This window comes from Sorex fumeus, unplaced genomic scaffold (assembly GCF_029834395.1).
Source record: "Sorex fumeus unplaced genomic scaffold, SorFum_2.1 ptg000065l, whole genome shotgun sequence".
In the NCBI taxonomy this organism is placed as follows: domain Eukaryota; kingdom Metazoa; phylum Chordata; class Mammalia; order Eulipotyphla; family Soricidae; genus Sorex; species Sorex fumeus.
In genome coordinates, this window is record NW_026606122.1 from 5632028 (window position 1) to 5651959 (window position 19932).

General features: G+C 40.9%; 1 protein-coding gene across 1 annotated transcript in view; it reads left to right on the forward strand.

The window, feature by feature from the left end:
* Positions 1-19932, forward strand: part of LOC130036689 (zinc finger protein 182) — a 53523-nt gene that overhangs the window by 19945 nt on the left and 13646 nt on the right. The window contains exons 4-5 of the mRNA XM_056128582.1: positions 15819-15945; positions 16220-16312. Coding sequence (XP_055984557.1) covers positions 15819-15945; positions 16220-16312 — 220 coding nt within the window. The remainder of the gene's footprint in view (positions 1-15818; positions 15946-16219; positions 16313-19932) is intronic.

Consider the following 19932-nt stretch of genomic DNA (forward strand, 5'->3'; position numbering starts at 1 on the left):
CTCTATTTGAGCTGCCTTTACCCCTAGAGTGTGAAGCTGGCCTCCAAGCCATGGAGTAAACCTCCTGGTATTTATCTCGGCTATTCTTGCAGCCCCCATTGTTGACTTTTAATCTTATTTAGGTTTTTTTTCTTTATGAGTAGAGCGTTTCATGTCTTATTTATTTCTGGTTCTTGGGCCACGCCTGGTGGTGCTCAGGGCTTACTCCAGGTTCTATGTTCAGGGATCAGTTCTGGTGGGCTCAGGGGACTGTATGTAATGCCGGGGATCAAACCTGTGTCGACAACATGCAAGGAAAGCACCCTACTTGCTATACTCTCCCTCCAGGCTCGTGTCTTATTTTAGAATTCTTTCCCTTTTTCAAGCCTTTGAAAAACATTTTTTATTTTATTTTTATTGTTAAAATTGTATTGTAGTTTTGGTAGTTAATAAAGTTTATGGTACCAGGGGCTAGAGAGTACAGTTGGTAAGGCGCTTGCCATGCATGCAGCTGACCCATGTTCAATCCCCAGCACACATATGGTACCCCAAGCCCTGCCAGGAATGATTCCTGAGCACAGAGCCAGCAGTGAGACCTGAGCACAGCTTGGTTGGCTTAAAAAAGTTTATGGCATCAACATACAAATTTATCATACCCTCACCACTTCCAAAGTGCCTGTGACCCTCTACCACTGTCTAGTCTTTCCATCTTGTCCTCTCCCCACTGCTTGGCATTTAGTTATGTATTTCAAGGCCAAGGGTATTTTGTTGTTCGGTACTGGCAAGTTCTTTGTTTTGTCTCTCTATGTTTCACAAATGAGTGAGATCACCTGATATTTGATATTCCTCCCAACTTACTTCAATTATGATATCCTCCAGTTACATCCATGCTGCAGTTAATTGCATGATACCATCTTTTCTTATGGCTGAATATATTGTATTGTGTATACATATTATAATTTATGTTCATTTTTGGATGAATGTTTACTTATTTTATTAAGATATCATAGTATTAAAATCATTATTTTATATTTGCAGAGCATTATACCAATCTTTTCAATGCTGTTTCAAGATTCCTCCATCATTATTTCTTTATTCATTCATCTTTCATTGGACATTTGGGTTATTTTCATATTCCTACTGTTGTACTAAGTGTTGCAGTGAATATAGGTATGCATGTATCTTTTCAAGTTAACGTTTTGTATTTGGGAGGGTAGATGCCAAGAAGTGGAATTGCTGGGTCATATAAGAGTTTTGTTTTCACTTTAACAAATCTGCATGCCGCTTTGTGTAGAGGATGAACTAGATGAAATTCCTACCAATAATGAATGAGGGTAATGCTCCAAATTAGAGAAAGAGTATTGGGGAAATTGTCTGCATAGAGGCAAGGTGGGGACTGTGATATGTGTGTGTGTAGGGGGGGGGATACTTAGACATCGGTGATGGAAAATGTGCACTGGTGGAGGGATGGGTGTTCCATCATTGTATGGCTGAATCTCAAACATGAAGGCTTTGTACCTCTATGTCATGTGATACAATAAAATACAAAAGTAATGTGCAGTTCATGCCCAATTCATTCAGCTTAATTAATGGCTGAATAAATAGCAGTATTCCTACATTATTTAACAAAATATATAGTGAATGAGGGTTCCTCTTCACCACATCCGCTTCAACACATTGTTTTCTAGTCTTTTAGATATGTCATTTTCACTGGTGTGAAATGATATTTTATTTGCATTTCCCTACTAGTAAGTGACAATGACCTTTTCATTTGCCTACTGCTCATCCATATGTCTTCTTTGGGAAGTGTTTGTGTATCTCTTCTCCCATTTTTTGATGGAGTATTTGGCATGTTTCTTTGTTGTCAAGCTTTGAGTGTTTTTTTTGTTTGTTTGTTTGTTTTTTCTTTTTTTTGGGTCATACCTGGCGATGTACAGGCTCTCAGAAATTACCCCTGGCGGTGCTCAGGGGACCATATGAGATGCTGGGAATCGAACCCGGTTCAGCTGTGTGCAAAGCAAATGCCCTACCCACTGTGCTATCGCTCCAGCTTTGAGAGTGTTTTATGTATCTTGATTAGCCTTTTTTCTTCTACTGAGTAGGGTATCTATTTATTTTAGTCTGATGTTTTTGTTTTTGTTTTTGTTTGCTTTTGGGTCATACTCGGCGATGCTCAGAAGTTACACCTGTCGGGGGACCGTGTGGGATGCCAAGGATTGAACCTGGGTCGCCATGTGCAAAGCAATTGTCTACCCGCTGTATTTTCACTCTGGCCCCATGTGTTTTTTATTTTTAAAATTTTATGTAGTCCCTTTTGTTTTTGTTATTTTTACCTATTAACGTCAACTCAATAATGAAACCTCTGAGGTCCATATGGTAGAGAGTTGTAGTTATGTTTTTCTCAATGTATTTTACAGCTTCTGGTCAAGTCTTAGGTCCTTAATCTTTGAATTAAAATGTGTCTAATATGAGATACATTTCAAACTTCATATTTTTTGACATGTAGAAATTCAGCTTTTCCAACACCATTTCACGTACCCAATTCCTTTGTCTTAGCTTAATCTACCCTAAATCTGAGAGTTTATTTCTTAGGCTCTTTATTCTGTTCCATTCATCTACAAATATGTGTTAATTTTAGTATCACACAATTTTGATTACTATAGCTTTATAGTACAAATTAAAGTAAGGAAATGCAATAATTAAAATCTCCTTTCTTCTCACTCAATAAGTTTGAGAATAGGTTGAGATCGTTTCGGCCCCAAGACCTCTAATCATTCGCTTTACCGGATAAAACTGCGTGGGTGGTCGTGCGAGAGCGCCAGCTATCCTGAGGGAAACTTCGGAGGGAACCAGCTACTAGATGGTTCGATTAGTCTTTCGCCCCTATACCCAGGTCGGACGACCGATTTGCACGTCAGGACCGCTACGGACCTCCACCAGAGTTTCCTCTGGCTTCGCCCTGCCCAGGCATAGATAGCACAGCGGGTAGGGCGTTCGCCTTACAAACGGCCAACATGGCCGACCCGAGTTTGATTCCTCCGCCCCTCTCGGAGAGCCCGGCAAGCTACCGAGAGTATTCGATATGCCAGACACAGTAACAACAAAGTCTCCAATGGAGACGTTACTGGGCCCGCTCGAGCAAATCGACGATCAACGGGAGGGCCTTTACCTTTTACTTTACCTTTACCTTTACCTCACTCAATGCCTCTTTGGCTGATCACAGCGCCCAGGAGGAGAGAGAGAACAGGGGGGAATGCCCTGCCACAGTGGCAGGGGGGGATGGGGGGATGGGGGGATGGGAGGATGGCGGGGGAGGGATATTATCCTGGTGGTGGAAAATGGGCACTGGTGGAGGGATGGGTATTTGATCGTGGTATGACCGAGATCCAAGCACAAAAATTTGTAAATCTACAACTGTACCTCATGGTGTTTCACTAATAAAAAAGAAAAAAAAAAAAAGGATGGCAAGGTAAAAATTGAATGGACCTTGTGTTTGGGGACCATAAAAAATGAGATCCTGAAAAAAAAATCATCTCACTATTAATCAGCACAACCCACTATTACTTGGTGTCAGCTCACCTTTGCTTGAAGCTTGTTTAATTACTATGGCATGAAATATAACTTCCTTTAAAAAAACAAAAAAAAATCTCCTTTCTTCTCAGAATTGTTTTCGCTATTTGAAGGCATTTATAATTCCATACAGATTTCAGTAGTGTTTGTAATAAGTCCTTGAATAATATAATAGGAATTTTAATATGTATTGCATTAATTCTATATAGTACTTTGGGTAGAATTGACATTTTGACAATCACAATTCTTCTAATCCATGACATAAAATAATTTTTTATTTCATGGTGTTGTGTTATATTTCTTTTAGTTTTTTTTTAGTTTTCAATGTTTAATTCTTTAATCATCTTTAAGTTTATTCCTAGGTCTTTGATGTTTTCATAAGTGCTCACTATTTTGAATGGGTTGATATTTTTATTTATTTATTTATGTTTTTGATTTTTTTTACCTTACATGGCTGTGCTTAGGACTTACTCATGGCTCTGTGCTTAGGGATCACTCACTCCTGGCGGAGCTTGGGGCACCATATGGGATGCCAAAGAATGAACCTGGGTTGGCCCTTGCAAGTTCAGCACCCTACCCACTGTACTGTCTCTCCAGCCCTCGGTGCGCTATTTTTAAATTTTTCTCTTCAGTTAATTTTGAGAAATAGAGAAATGGAAGATATTTTGTTTATTGAGTTTGTATCTTGCCATATTGCTTTATTTCTAGGATTTTATTAGTAGAGTAGTTAGGGATATTTTGTATATATACATATAAATAAAATATCTATATTCATGTCATCTACAAATAGTGATAGTTTAACTTCTTTTCCAGTTTGAATCCCTTCAGTTTCTTTTTTTAGCCTGATTGCTCTGGTTAGGACTTCCAAAATACATTTAATAACAGTGGCGAAAGTGATCATTGTTTGCCTTGTGCCTGATCTCAGGGGGAAGGCATTCACTTTTTCACTTTTAGCATTATGTAGGCTGTGAGTTTGTTGTAAGTGACTATTACCATCTTGTGGTCTGTTCCTTCTGTCCCTATTTTATTGAGTTTATTTTAAAATCACAAATCAATGTTGAATCTTGTCAAAAGCTTTCTCTGCTTCTGTTGATATGATTATGTGATTTTCTTTGTTCTTTTGTGGCTATGCCAAGTGGTACTCAAGAATCACTCTTGATGGTGCTCCGGGAACTATATATGGTGCCCAGGATTGAACCAGGGTCAGTTGTTTACAAAGTAATTACTTTAACCTTCATGCTATCTCTCTGGCCCTGCTTACATGACTTTTATCTTTGCTTTTTTTTTTTGAAATGGTGCAGTACATTAATTTATTTGCTTAAATTAAACCATCTTTGCCTCTCTGGAGTGAATCCCACTTCATCATGGTTTTGACCCTTTTCATATATTGTTGAATGTCCTCCGCCCCTCTCGGAGAGCCCTGCAAACTACCGAGAGTATCTTTTTTTTTCTTTTTTTAGTGTGGCATGGATTGAAATATTTATTCAGTTAGTTACATATGGTATTTTTTTTTTATTATTAGTGAAACACCATGAGGTACAGTTGTAGATTTACAAATTTTTGTGCTTGGATCTCGGTCATACCACGATCAAATACCCATCCCTCCACCAGTGCCCATTTTCCACCACCAGGATAATATCCCTCCCCCCATCCCCCCATCCCCCCATCCCCCCCTGCCACTGTGGCAGGGCATTCCCTTTTGTTCTCTCTCTCCTTTTGGGTGTTGTGATCAGCAAAAGAGGCATTGAGTGGCGAACATGTTCAGTCCAGTCTACTTTCAACTTGCATCTCCCCTCCTGGGAGGATCCTCCAAACACCCTCCACTTGGTGTTCCCCTTTCTATCTGAATTGTCCTTTCCCCTAGAATACCCGGCTGGCCTCTAAGTTATGGAGTAATTCTCCTGGTGTTGATCTCAGCTATTCTTGGGTATTAATCTCATATTTTGTTACTTTATATCCCCCAGATCAATGCAATCTATGTCTATCCCTCTCTTTCTGACTCATTTCGCTTAGCATGATACTTTCCATATTGTACCACTTGTATGTAGATTTCATGACTTCATCTTTTCTAAGAGCTACACAGTACTCCATTGTGTAGATGTACCAAAGTTTCTTTAACCAGTCATCTGTTCTTGGGCACTCAGGTTTCTTCCAGTTTCTGGCTATTGTAAAGAGTGCTGCAATGAACAAACAAGTGCAGATGTCACTTCGACTACACATTTTTGCCTCTCTGGGATATATTCCCAGGAGTGGTATCGCTGGGTCAAATGGGAGCTCAATTTCTAATTTTTTGAGGAACGTCCATACTGTTTTCCAAAAGGGCTGAACCAGTTGGCATTCCCACCAACAGTGAAGGAGTGTCCCTTTCTCGCCACATCCGCGCCAGCAATGGTTGCTTTTGTTCTTTTGAATGTGGGCCAGTCTCTGAGGTGTGATATGGTATCTCATTGTGGTTTTGATCTGCATCTCCCTGATGATTAATGATGTAGAGCATTTTCTCATGTGCTTTTTTGCCATTCGGATTTCTTCTTTGAGAAAGTTTCTGTTCATTTCATTGCCCCATTTTTGGATGGGGTTGGATGTTTTCTTCTTGTGGAGTTCAACCAGTATTTTGTATATCCTTGATATCAACCCCTTGTCAGATGTGTATTCGGCGAATATTCTTTCCCATTCTGTAGACTGTCTTTGTATTTTGGTCACTGTTTCTTTGGAGGTACAGAAGCTTCTTAGTTTAAGATAGTCCCATTTATCTATCTCTGTTTTCACTTGCTCAGCCAGTGGTGTGTCATCTTTGGAAATACCATTAGCCTCAATGTCATGGAGGGTTTTGCCAACTTTGTCTTCAATGTATCTTATGGTTTCTGGTCTGATGTTGAGGTCTTTAATCCATTTTGATCTTACCTTTGTACATGGTGTTAGGCAGAGTTCTGAGCCCATTTTTTTGCATGTAGCCGTCCAGTGATGCCAGCACAATTTGTTAAAGAGGCTTTCCTTCCTCCACTTCACATTTCTTGCACCTTTATCAAAGATTAGATGATCATATGATTGAGGGGAGATGTCAGTGTATTCAACTCTGTTCCATTGGTCTGCAGTTCTGCCTTTGTTCCAGTACCATGCTGTTTTGATTATTACCGCTTTGTAGTAAAGTTTGAAGTTCGGGAGGTTGATTCCTCCCATTTTCTTTTTCCCAAGAATTGCTTTAGCTATTCGTGGGGGTTTATTGTTCCATCTAAATTTCCGGAGTGTTTGCTCCATTTCTTTGAAGAATGTCATGGGTATCCTTATAGGAATTGCATTGAATTTGTACAGTGCTTTCGGTAGTATTGCCATTTTGACAATGTTAAGTCTCCTGACCCATGAGCACGGGATGTCTTTCCATTTCCTCATGTCCTCTTTTATTTCCTGAAGTAGCGTTTTGTAGTTTTCTTTGTACAGGTCCTTTACTTCCTTATTTAAGCTGATTCCTAGGCACTTGATTTTCTGGGGCACAATTGTGAACGGGATTGATTTTTTCATATAGCTTTCCTCTCTCTCACTGTTTGTGTATAGGAAAGCCATGGACTTTTGGGTATTGATTTTATAGCCTGCAACTTTACTATACAAGTCTATTGTTTCTAGGAGTTTTTTGGTGGAGGTTATTGGGTTCTCTAAGTATAGTATCATATCATCTGCGAATAGTGAGAGCTTGATTTCTTCCTTTCCTACCTGAATGCCCTTAATATATTTTTCTTGCCTAATTGTTATTGCAAGTACTTCCAGTACTATATTGAACAGCAGTGGAGAGAGTGGGCATCCTTGTCTCGTCCCTGATCTTAGAGGGAAGGCTCTCAGTTTTTCCCCATTGAGGATGATGCTTGCTGTAGGCTTATGGTAGATGGCTTTAACTATGCTGAGGAAAGTCCCCTCTATACCCATTTTGGCTAGGGTTTTCATCATAAAGGGGTGCTGGATCTTGTCAAATGCTTTCTCTGCATCTATTGATATGATCATATGCTTTTTATCTTTTCTTTTGTTGATATGATGGATTATGTTGATTGATTTCCGAATGTTAAACCATCCTTGCATCCCTGGGATGAATCCTACTTGGTCATGGTGTATGATCTTTTTGATGAGTAGTTGGATTCTATTTGCTAGTAGTTTGTTGAGGATCTTTGCATCTGTGTTCATCAGGGATATCGGCCTGTAGTTCTCGTTCTTTGTGTTATCTCTGTCTGCTTTTGGTATCAGTGTGATATTTGCTTCATAGAAACTGTTCGGAAGTGTATTTGATATTTCAATTTCATGGAAAAGCTTAAAGAGGATTGGGAGTAAGTCTTCTTTAAAGATTTGGAAGAATTCACTGGTGAATCCATCCGGGCCAGGGCTTTTGTGCTTGGGGAGACTTTTTATTACCATTTCAATTTCCTTGATGGTGATAGGTCTGTTCAGGTATTCCAGGTCTTCTTGGTTCAGCCTTGGGAGTCTGTAGGAGTCTAGGAATTTATCCATTTCCTCGAGGTTTTGATGTTCCGTGGCATAAAGCTTCTCAAAGTACTCCCTGAGGATCCTTTGAATTTCTGTAGTTTCTGTTGTAATGACCCCCTTTTCATTTCTGATTCGGTTTATTAGGGTTTTCTCTCTCCCTTTCTTTGTGAGTTTTGCTAGTGGCTTATCGATTTTGTTAATTTTCTCAAAGAACCAGCTCTTGGTTTCATTGATCTTTCGGATTGTTTTCTGGGTTTGCATCTTACCGAGAGTATCTTGCCCGCACGGCAAAGCCTGGCAAGCTACCTGTGACATATTCAATATGCCAAACACAGTAACAAGTCTCACAATATTACTGGGCCCACTCGAGCAAATTGATGAACAGTGGGAGGGCAGTGACAGTGACAGTGACAGTGATGTTTACTAAGATTTTGTTGAGTATCTTTGCATTGGTGATGTATTTTGGAGAGTGTTTGGTGTGCACTAGAGAGGGATTTGTGTTCAACTATTAGGGGGGAGGACACAGTTTCCTGTGTGTGTCTCTATATGTTGTATTTTTTTTTCTTTTTGGGTCACATCCGGCGATGCACAGGGGTTACTCCTGGCTCATGCACTCAGGAGTTACTCCTGGCAGTGTTTGGGGGACCATATGGGATGCTGGAAATTGAACCCGGGTTGGCCATGTGCAAGGCAAATGCCCTACTCACTGTGCTATCACTCCAGCCCCAATATGTTGTATTTCTTTGAATTACTCATTTAGGGCTCCTGTTTCTTTATTATTCTCTCCAGTGGTTGATCTGTCCAATAATTGGAGTATGGTACTAAAGTCTCCCACTGCTTTGCGTTGCCATATTATGTATATTAGAAGTATGCCTTACACACTTTGCTCCTCCATCATTTGGTGCATGCATGTTGATGACAGTTAATTTCTCTTGATCAATCGATCCCTTAGTCAGTATGTATATAATAATGTTAATAATTACCTATTATTTTCTTAAAGACATTTTTATTGTGTTTTGGGTGATTGGGTTATAATATAGCTCAAGTTTATGGTCACTGTCACTGTCACTGTTCTCCCGTTGTTCATCAATTTGTTCGAGCGGGCCCAGTAACGTCTCCATTGTGAGACTCATTGTTACTGTGTTTGGCATATCGAATACATCACGGGTAGCTTGCCAGGCTCTGCCATGCAGGCGAGATACTCTCGGTAGCTTGCCGGGCTCTCCGAGAGGGGTGGAGGAATCGAACTTGGGTTGGCCATGTCGGCTGCGTGCAAGGCAAACGCCCTACCGCTGTGCTATCACTCCAGCCCAAGTTTATGGTACTGATGTACAAAGTTACTGCATACCACTAGCACTGAAGTGCCTATGACCCTTATCTATGTGTCACCTCCAGTCTGACCTGCTTTCTTCCCCATCATTCCCCAATTTTTTCTTGATTGACAGTTACAGGTTTGATACATATTCTGACTTCTGTTAGCACTATCTGTGTACTTCAGACCCTCTGCCTATGCTCCCGTGTTACTTCTAGTCAACCTCTTTCTTTCTCTACCCCCAGATCCAACACTCTCAGGTCTGTATTCTAGGATCCAAGGTTTAATATCAATCAATATTGGTCATGCCCTTCATATGTGTCTCTATACCACAGATGAGTATGATCATCCTGAATTTGTCTCAACTGGCTGATTTTGTTCAGCATGGTACTCTGTTTTCATCCAAGTTGCCATGAACTGCATGACTTTATTTTTCCTTTGGCTGCATGGTATTCCATTGTGTGTGTATGCCATAAATTCTCTATATTCATTCAATTGTTGTTGGACATTTGTGTTGCTTCCCTATCCTGGATACTATGCTAAGTACTGAAATGCATAAAGGTATGCATATGCCTTTTTGAATTAATGTTTATGTGTGTGGGGGTAGATAATTAGAAGTGAGGTAACTGGGTCAAAAGGCAGCTTCATTCCTAGATTTTGGAGAAATTTTTCATATTGTTTTCTATGGAGGCTGGACAAGGTGACATTTTCACCAACAGTGAATGAAGGTTCCTTTTTGCTATACCCCCAACAATACTCATTGTTTTCAGGGAGTTTTTGCTATATGCTTTTCTCATTGGTGTGAGGTGATTCTTCATTATCATTTTGATTTGTATTTCCCTGACAGTAAGCCGACATGGCCAACCCAAGTTCAATAACTATTTTTTCATATAGTTATTGGCCATCTGTATGTCTTCATGGAAATGTCTATTCATCTCGTTATTTTTTTAAACTTTATTTTTTTGGGTCACACCTGGTGATGCTCAGGGGTTACTCCTGGAACTTCACTCAGGTGGTGCTCAGGGAACCATATGGGATGCTGGTGATTGAACCCAGGTTAGTCTTGTGCAAAGCCAACACCTTATCCGCCTCTCTTGTCCTCATTTTTGGATGGGATTATTTCTTTTTTTAAAAAATTTTCTTTAACTTGAATGCTATTTTCTATGATACAACTATGGCTATTTATGTTTTTTGTTATCCCCTCCTTTTTAATTAAAGGACTATAATACACAAAGTTATTGGTAGTTGAGTTTTAGGCATACAATATTTTTATAAAAGGTAAAGGCCCTCCCGTTGATCGTCGATTTGCTCGAGCGGGCCCAGTAACGTCTCCATTGGAGACTTTGTTGTTACTGTGTCTGGCATATTGAATACTCTCGGTAGCTTGCCAGGCTCTCCGAGAGGGGCGGAGGAATCGAACTCGGGTCGGCCATGTTGGCCGCTTGTAAGGCGAATGTCCTACCGCTGAGCTGTTATACTACCAGTGTCAGCTTCCTTCCACCAGTGTTCCCATATCCCCTCCCCACCCTCAACCCCTGCTTCATCCTGCCTGTCAACTTGACAGGCACATTACAGAGTTCCAGTTGTTGGAACTTAGGTCTCATGTTCTCAGTGTTGTTGAATCTGTGTTTTGGATATATGGCTATTCCACTCACTTGGATATATGGCTATTCCACTCACCCATATCACCAGTATAACTGAAAACCTGATGCCTGTTCACCAGTTACTTCCCATGCTATCCATGATTTTATAGTTTGCCATTAGCCTATCTGATTATTTTCTGCCGTTTCACTCTGAATCTGTTCTTTTTAAAATTGAATCACTGTTAGATAGACCATTACAAAGCTGTTCATGATAAGGTTTCAGTCATACAGTGTTGCAACACCCATTCCTCCACCACTGTATATTTCCCATCAGCAGTGTCCCCAGTTTCCCTTCCATCACCACCCCAACCTCCCACCCCTCACCTGCCCCTCACCTGCCTCTTCTCTCTCTCTCTCTCTCTCTCCTTTTGTGCATTGTGTTTTGCAGTATAGGTGCTGAAAAGTCATTGTTTTTGTTCAGGATGTTCAGTATATTTATCAGGAAGGTAAAGCTTGAGTAGCTTTTTTATAAATTGCGTGGCAGCTGTGAGGTACGGACGTGACTGCCGGGGCTTCCAGAAATACAGGGGGTTGGAAAGAGGTAGCCAGTATCAATTCCTAAAAAAGCCTGGAGATTTCAGTCATAAAGTCTGCATACCTGAATTTTCAGCAAGTTAATGTCTTGGTGAGGTCCATCCCGAGATGGTGGAGTCTGGCTGAGGGCATGGAGGCAACTTTGGATTGTGGAAGCAAGAGACTGCCATGGGGCTCTGTTTGGGCAAGAGCCAGGCTACTTTCTCCCTCTGATCTACCCCAGTCTCTTCAGACTGTGCAGGTTGGAGATTGACTATGGCTTTTGATTTCTTTTGAAATTTATTTATAGGTCTCTAAAGCTAGGTCAGTTGAAGAGCTTACATAGTGGCGTTAGGAATGGTTCATGGAGGTGACTGCAGGTGCTTCCAGGAGTATACAAAAGTGGTGGGGAGATAGCCCATCCTGACTCTGAGAAAGCCTGGATATTTCACTCCCGCAACCCAAATACCCGAATTTTCAGCAGTTTAATATCTCAGTGAGATCCATCTTGAGATGGTGGAATCCACTGAGGGGCATGGTAGCAATTCTGGATTTGGGAACAAAGTGGCAGCTCTCGTGGGATTTGCTTGGGTGAACACTAGGATGTCCTGGCCCCCTCCGATTTACCCTGGTCTGGTTAGCCTTGCACAGTCCTTGGTTAACTGCAGCTTTTGATCTCTTTCAAGATTTATTTATGTGTCTCTGGAGTAAGGCCGATGAATGAGATTGTATGGCTGAGCCGGAGATACTTGGAGATAGTTTGTGAGCGTGGCTCCCACATACCTAACTTTTGGTCATTTAATTTCTCAGAAAACTTAGTCCTGAGTTGTTGGAGTCTGGCCAGAAGCAAAGTGGCAATTTGGGGGTGTCAGGAAGGCCAGGGGTACCATCAGATTGCAGATGCCCTCAACCCCTGCCCTCATGGTGCTCTGCCCTCTGGGCCTCAGTGGCAGTGGCAGCTGTGGGGCAGTGGCAGTAGGAGGGACAAGGACCGAAGGCAGAGCTGCTACCGTTTGCATCTCAGGCACTCTGGATGGGTTGTAGCCACCAGTTTGGCAGAACCTGCCCAGGGGACACATGCCCCCATCCTCAGTCTCCAGACAGTTGGCGCTTAGGGATATTTTCCTCCATTATATGCTGTAGGCAGCACTGGTGGCGCGGGCTGGGGAGAGTGGGGGATGCCCTGCAGACGGTGAGTTGCCTGAGCCGGTCTCCAATGGTGGGGACCCGGCGCCCCTCCACTCCGTGCCTGCACTCCCCGGTAGTGACCAGCTGGAGCCTAAGAGCCCCACTTATTCATGCTAAACTTCTTTCCAGAGCGCCCAGAGCTGCGGTAGGTCCCTCAGCTTTGGAGCTCTGAGGCGCAGGGAGCCAGTTTGCTTCCACTTAAAGCCACTCTTTTTGAGAGAAGGTTTTTAGAGGGCATCACAGTCATTCACGCAGAAATATAACCCCAATCGGCCCTTCTGTTCAGAGCCCTGAGAGCTGCTGCCTCTCTGCCAGCTCTCACGTGTGCTGCTGTGCCCCCACCATCTTCCTTCTGAGTCTGTTCTGTGAGTGTTCAAGCCTGTATCTGTAAACGACACAAGGTTAATTCTGTTTCCTCATGAATACAACCACTCTGTGCCTCTTTATGGATGAGTTCAGTCCATTGACATTCAGAGAAATTATATATATGGATGAATTTTTTGCCATATGTCTGTGAGGAATTTGGTTATTTATGATGCTTAGTTTTGCCTTTTGGGGTTTTTTTTTTACCATACCTGGTGTTGCTGAGGCATTACTGCAGACTTTGCACTCAGGACTTACTCCTGTTTGTGCTCACGGGACCATATGGTATGCCAGGCATTAAATCCGGGTTTGTCTGTGCAAGACAAGCACCCTACCTACTACTGTACTATAGCTCGAGGCCCTTCTCTTTGCTTTTTATAGGGAGATACTCAGTAACCCCAACAGTGCTGGCTTAGATGATACAAATGTCCTTAGCGGCATTTTTTCTCTTTTTCAGTTTTTTAATTTTATTTTATCATTATTTTTTAATTGAAATACTGTGAGGTAGACCCTTACAAAGTTGTTCATGATTAGGTTTCAGTCATACAGTGTTCCAACACACACCCCTCCACCAGTGTATATTTCCCAGCACCAGTGTCCCCAGTTTCCCTTACCTCTTAGCTGCTTTTTATCTGAGATTGTGTTTTTTAAACCTGAGATTTTTTTTAACCCTCCTTCAACTCTCGAGTAGTCCCTTTTTAAAAATTTTTTTAACATTTTTATTAGTGAAAAACCAGGAGGTACAGTTGTAGATTTAGATTTACAAATTTTTGTGCTTGAGTTTCAATTATACAATGATCAAACACCCATCCCTCCACCATTGCCCATTTTCCACCACCACGGGTCCCAGTATCCCTCCCACCCTCGAGTAGTCTCTTTTTTAAAATTTAGTTTTCTATTTTAATTTTTTCCTTTTATTTGTGTAGAGTCTTTATTGGGTGTTCTTTCCCCCCCATACTTTGTGTATATCACTCCATTCTTTTTGATAGATTTTCTTAGAAAAATCTCGTGTGAACCTTCTTTTTCCTCCCTTTTTGTGTGATGGTTTACTTTTCTTTTGCTTTTTAAAGAAGTCTACACCTGTTTTTGGTTCTTGCCATTTTTATCACACTGTGTCTTGGTGTTCTGCACTCAGGAATAGTGGTATTCGGGGGAAGAGAGGATCAAACACAGATCGGCCACATGCGAGGCAAGCGTCCTATCCACTGTAGTATCTCTCCAGCCCATGTGTCTTGGTGATATGTTTGGGCTTACTTTGATTTATACTATTTGTGTCTCTTGAATCAGTACTTCTATCAAACTCTTTCAACTAGAAGTACTCACCTGTTATTTTTTCAATAATCCTTCCTACCCTCTTCTTAGTTTTGCTCCTGGGATTTCTATGATTTTGAGGTTGTTCCTCCTAGTATTGTCAATAATATATAATACTTTTTTCCCATTCTATTTTCTGTTTCCTCTTATTTATTGATGGAGTTGTGCACTGTATCTTTGACATCACTGATTTAGTTTTATCCATTCTGCTGCTGAGACTTGCTACTGTATTCCTTAACTCCTTTTTTCTAGTTGAATGTGTGTTTCCCTATTTTTTCTATAAGGCTTTCCTCAAGTTTATTAATTCCCTGTTCAGATGTCTTTTTTTTCAGATCAGTGGGCATCAATATGATTATTGTTCTAAAGTCTTCTTCAAGTAGATTTAAAGGTCTCATATAATTGAGGATCTTCCTAGACTTCTGTTAACCTCTCTTACATGGCTGAATTCCTTTGGTTTTATTGTTGTTCCTGTTCAGTTGTCTGAGGAATGAAACTCTGCCTACTTTCTGCTCCAGGGGTTCTATTCCCAGATGCTCATGATAGCTGAGCAAGTGGCAGCACTAGGGCTGTTGTAAGACGATAGAGGAGAATTTGGGCTGGGAGGAAGGAGTACTCCCCCTGAGGTTTGCACTGGGCTACAAGCGGTGCCAGGGCCATACTCTATAGTACGTTATTGAGTTAACTTTTACATTAGATTTACAATGACTTGTAGTTGATTTTTGTATATGCTGAGAGTTTATCATTAAATGTTATTTCCCCCATATAAATAGCCACATTTAGGGCTGGAGCGATAGTACAGTGGCCAGCCAGGGTTCGATTCCCAGCATCCCATATGGTCCCCTGAGCACCACCAGTGGTAATTCCTGAGTACAGAGCCAGGAGTGACCCCTGTGCATCACCGGGTGTGACCCAAAAAACAAAACAAAAAAAGGAAAGAAATAATCTAGGCACATTTATTTAAAAAAAAAAACTATCCTCTTCCCCACTTCATTACACTGACAACTTTGCAATAACCTGTGTGTCCATACATAGTTGGACACTCCTATTAGTTCGACTGGATTATTTGTCTACTTATATGCTTGTATCACATAACTTTCCACATTCTGTTACATAATGAAATATTTTTCTTCCAAATATTTTTTGGGGCCACACCTGGCAGTGCTCAAGGCTTACTCTTGTTTCTGCACTCAGGGATCATCTCTGGTGTGCTTGGGGGGCCTTATGGGGTGTTGGGGATGAACCCAGGTCGGTTGTATGCAAGACAAACACCTTACCCACTGTACTATCTCTCTGGCCCCAACCATGATTCATTTCCCCACAGAGTAGGTCACCAACTGATATAAAGTAGACATTTTGCATTAAGTTGTCATTATGAATTGAGGCAGTTCAGACAGTCAGAAGTCCCCTATGTTACATCCTCATTACCCAGGATGTAACATAGGGGAGTTTAGAATAAAAAGAATGTGCAATTACAGGGACCAGTGACATTTGAGGATGTGGCTGTGGATTTCACCCAGGAAGAGTGGCAGTACCTGAACCTTCCCCAGAGGATTCTGTTCAGAGATGTGATGTTGGAAACCTACAGCAACTTAGTCTCTGTGGGTAAGAATGACTTTGTCAGGTAATTTTGTTGTTTATGATTATTGTGTCCAGGAGAGGGCCTTTCCTTTGTTAGTACTGGAAACTTGCAATATCTGAACTGCTTGAAGAGTGTGATATTGCATATCACAGTTCCTTTTCTCCCTTTTGCTCATTTTATGAGGCGTTTGTGAACTCAAGACTTAGGTGAAATGGTTGATTTTACCATTGTGTATTGTCCCGACCTCTATCTTCCCCTTTCTCATAAGTCTTTTTTGCCAAAATTTCTAATTAACAGGGCAGGAAGTTACCAAACCGGACCTAATCCTCAAACTGGAATTACAAGAGTCGTTCTGGGAAGAAGGAAAAGTCCCAGTTTGGAACCTCCCAGGTAAGTGGCTTGATTCAAGCAATGCAGACAAGATCCCCACTTTCGAGTGTAAGGACATCAGAAAGGTTTTGGTCTTTGATAAAGTTGGAGTATCAAATAAACCACACTCAGACATAACATTGACATTCCCTCACTTCCTCACATCCACCAGACCACCCTGCAGTTGGTCCTCACCCACAGCTTTCTGCACACATTTATTTACCATACCATATCTTATAAATGCTAAGCCCCTGCCTGCTAGCTTTGCTGTTTTCACCATTCTCATTTCTTACTGCCTTAGCTCGCACCCTGCACATCTTAATCACAAGACTATGTATTAATCCATTTTTTGGTATGAAAATGTATTTAAACACCATAATTTAGAAACTTGTTCACAGTACAGTTTTTTCAGGTTTTTAATATCCCAGCACCAGTTCCACCACCATTGTGCCTTTCTTACTCCACCAATGTCCCAGTTTCCCACCCATCCCCTAAGTCTGCTCCGCTAGAAGGCACAAAGGAGAGCCAGCAAGCTACCGAGAGTATTCGATATGCCAGACACAGTAACAACAAAGTCTCCAATGGAGACGTTACTGGGCCCGCTCGAGCAAATTGACGATCAACGGGAGGGCCTTTACCTTTACCTTTACTTGTTACAACATATATCTCATAATGGTGTTGCTGAAATCATGGCCTGAGGATTGACTAAGTTGTTAGGTGCAAATTGAACCTTCTGTTATTAGTTTCACCCATTGAGCATCATGGGCATCAATTCAATTTTCCCATCTAATTTTCTGTGCTGTCAGCTCTGTAGTTTGGAGGTTTTGTGCAGCCACACACTTCAGGACTTTAGGAACTGGAACAACCAGCTGTGGACATCTCTGGCATCTCTCTGGTGTCTCTCTGAGATCAGTTGTCAATCTGGGCTGTTTCTCTGGCTGCGGCAAGAGCCAGATGTGGGTGGGTGGAGTGCTGAGTCTTTGGCAGGGCAGGGGATGTGGTCTGCCCCGTCCCACTAAGGCTCCAAAGATCTGAGCTTGTTGGCGCCTGGGCCTACCTAAGATAACTCTGGTACTGATTCTTTAGTTCCAGTTTGGATTACTTGATTCCATTCAGCTTAGATGTATTCATATGTGCTCTGCTAAATCATTTTGGCTCTTTTCAGAATACCTTTGAGATATAATTTTTATTTTGTTTTTGTGCCATAACTAGATACTCAGGACTTACTACTGGCTTTGGACTCTAGAATCATTCCTGGCAGGGCTCAGAGGATCATATGGGGTTCCAGGAATTGAACCCAGGTTTGCCACATGCAAAGCAAACTCTCTACCTGCTATATTGTCATTCCAGCTCTACCTTTGAGATATAACTGACATACTATAAAATTTACCTTTTATGAAGTATACAAGTTTTATGATTTTTTAAATCTTGATAAAGTTGTACAATCATCATCATTCTAATTCTGGACATATTTACTACCCCCTAATGAAACCCTTGCCCCTTATCAATTTTTTGTCTCTTTTATCTCCCATCATCTCTCCCCCCTTACCTTAACTACCACCAATGTATTTTCTGTCCCTGTAGTCTTGCTGTTCTGGATATTTCAGTTAAATGGAATCTTACAAAAATAAAGTCTTTTGGTTTTTTTGACCACGCCCAATAGTGCTCAGGTCCTACTCTTGTCTGTATGCTTAGGGGTTGCTCTTGGCAGTGATTGGGGGATCAGTTAGTGATGGGGATTGAACTCAGGCATCCTACACACAAAACATTCACTCCAGTCCATTGAGTAATCTCCACGCCCAAATGTGGTCTTCTGTATCTGGTTTCTATCAGTTGGTGTGTTTCCAGAGTTCATCCTTAACGCATGTATCAGCATTATATTCCTTTATATTGTGGAATGGTGTTCCTTCTGTGGATATACCACGTTTTTAAAAAATTCATCCCTCGATGGACATTTAGGTTATTTCTACATTGTGACTATTGTAGACAGTATTGTTATGAACATTCTCAGGCAGAGGATGTCTCTTCATTCCTTCTGAGTACATACATAGAAGTAGAATTATTGGATCATGTGATAACTTTTTTTGGAATTGAAAAACTGAATATATTGTGCCTCGTTATTTTTCCCAGTAGTTTTGGCATTCACTTATGATTCTTGTCTGAGTCATTTCTTACTAAGATATAAAAGTGGCGAATTTTCTGTCATCAAGTGGATATACTTCTATAAAGAACTTCCCCTTACTTCATCTGAAGTAATTTATAGTATCAGTATGGGTAAAAATTTTATTTTTCAATGTATTTTATTTTTAATGTATTTTAATCAGCTGTTATTTGATGTTATTTTTCATTTTGATGTTCAAATTTCCCTTCATTTTGTTAGATATCTTTTGACTGGTCTCTATTTTGACATGCCCCAACATTCTGTGAACACTTTGTAGCACAGAAATACATTCCAGATTCACATTGTACTTTACCCATTTCAGACATGGAAGGAGTAACTTCACAAGGTTCTCTGATTCTTTCTATTTTTATTATTTATTTTCCTTTTTGGGTCACACCCAGCGATGCACAGGGGTTACTCCTGGGTCATACACTCAGGAATTACTCCTGGCAGTGCTTGGGGGACCATATGGGATGCTTGGAATTGAACCCGGGTTGGCCGTGTGCAAGGGAAATGCCCTACCCACTGTGCTATCGCTCCAGCTCTGATTCCTTTTAGTAAGGAATGATGTATAGAAATTAGGATCAAGGTGCTGGATCTACTCAGAGCAATTTGGATTTCTTTCTTTTACAATCTTCAGATAATTTGCCTCCATCTATCCTCCATGTGTTTCTTTTGATTATCCTTCAGTGTCCCACAATTCTGAATTTCCGTATTTCCTTGTTAAGTACCCTTTAGTATATTTAACATACTTTTCTGCCCCCAATTTTTCTTGAAAATTGGTACTTAGATCTCAGAACTTGTTCAGATACAGGATTTTATTCTTAGTAAAGTAAATGCCTAGCTGGTGTGGCATACTTTCCTCAGGAGATATTCAGTGTATGGGTTGTCTCTTTCTTTTATCTTTCTTTTTTTTTGGGTCACACCCAGCAATGCTCAGGGGTTACTCCTTGCTCTGCACTCAGGAATCACTCCTGGTGGGGCTCGGGGGACCATATGGGATGCTAGGAATCGAACCTGGGTCGGCTCTGTGCAGGGCAAATGCCCTACCTGCTGTGCTATCACTCCAGCCCCGTCTCTTTCTTTATAAATCAATAGTGGTTATTGCTTAGATCCGTAATTCATTAATAGTACAAAATGATGATATTTTGTGATTCCTTCTGTGTTTAAATGCTTCTATAAAGAGGGATTTCCACCTACTAATTATTTTGTTATGTATTAGTTACATATAAGTTATAATACAAAATATCGTCACATGGTATACATATGATTTTTTCCATTTATTACTTTTCAAAATAATTATTTGGGTTTGTAGGATGAAAGGTGACTAATATGTACTTTTATTTTTATTTTTAATTTTTTTAAAATTAAATTACTGTGAGATAGATCCTTACAAAGCTGTTCATGATTAGTGTTCCAACACCCATCCGTCCACCAGTTTCCCCAGTTCCCCTCCCATCACTCCCCCAACCCCTAGCCT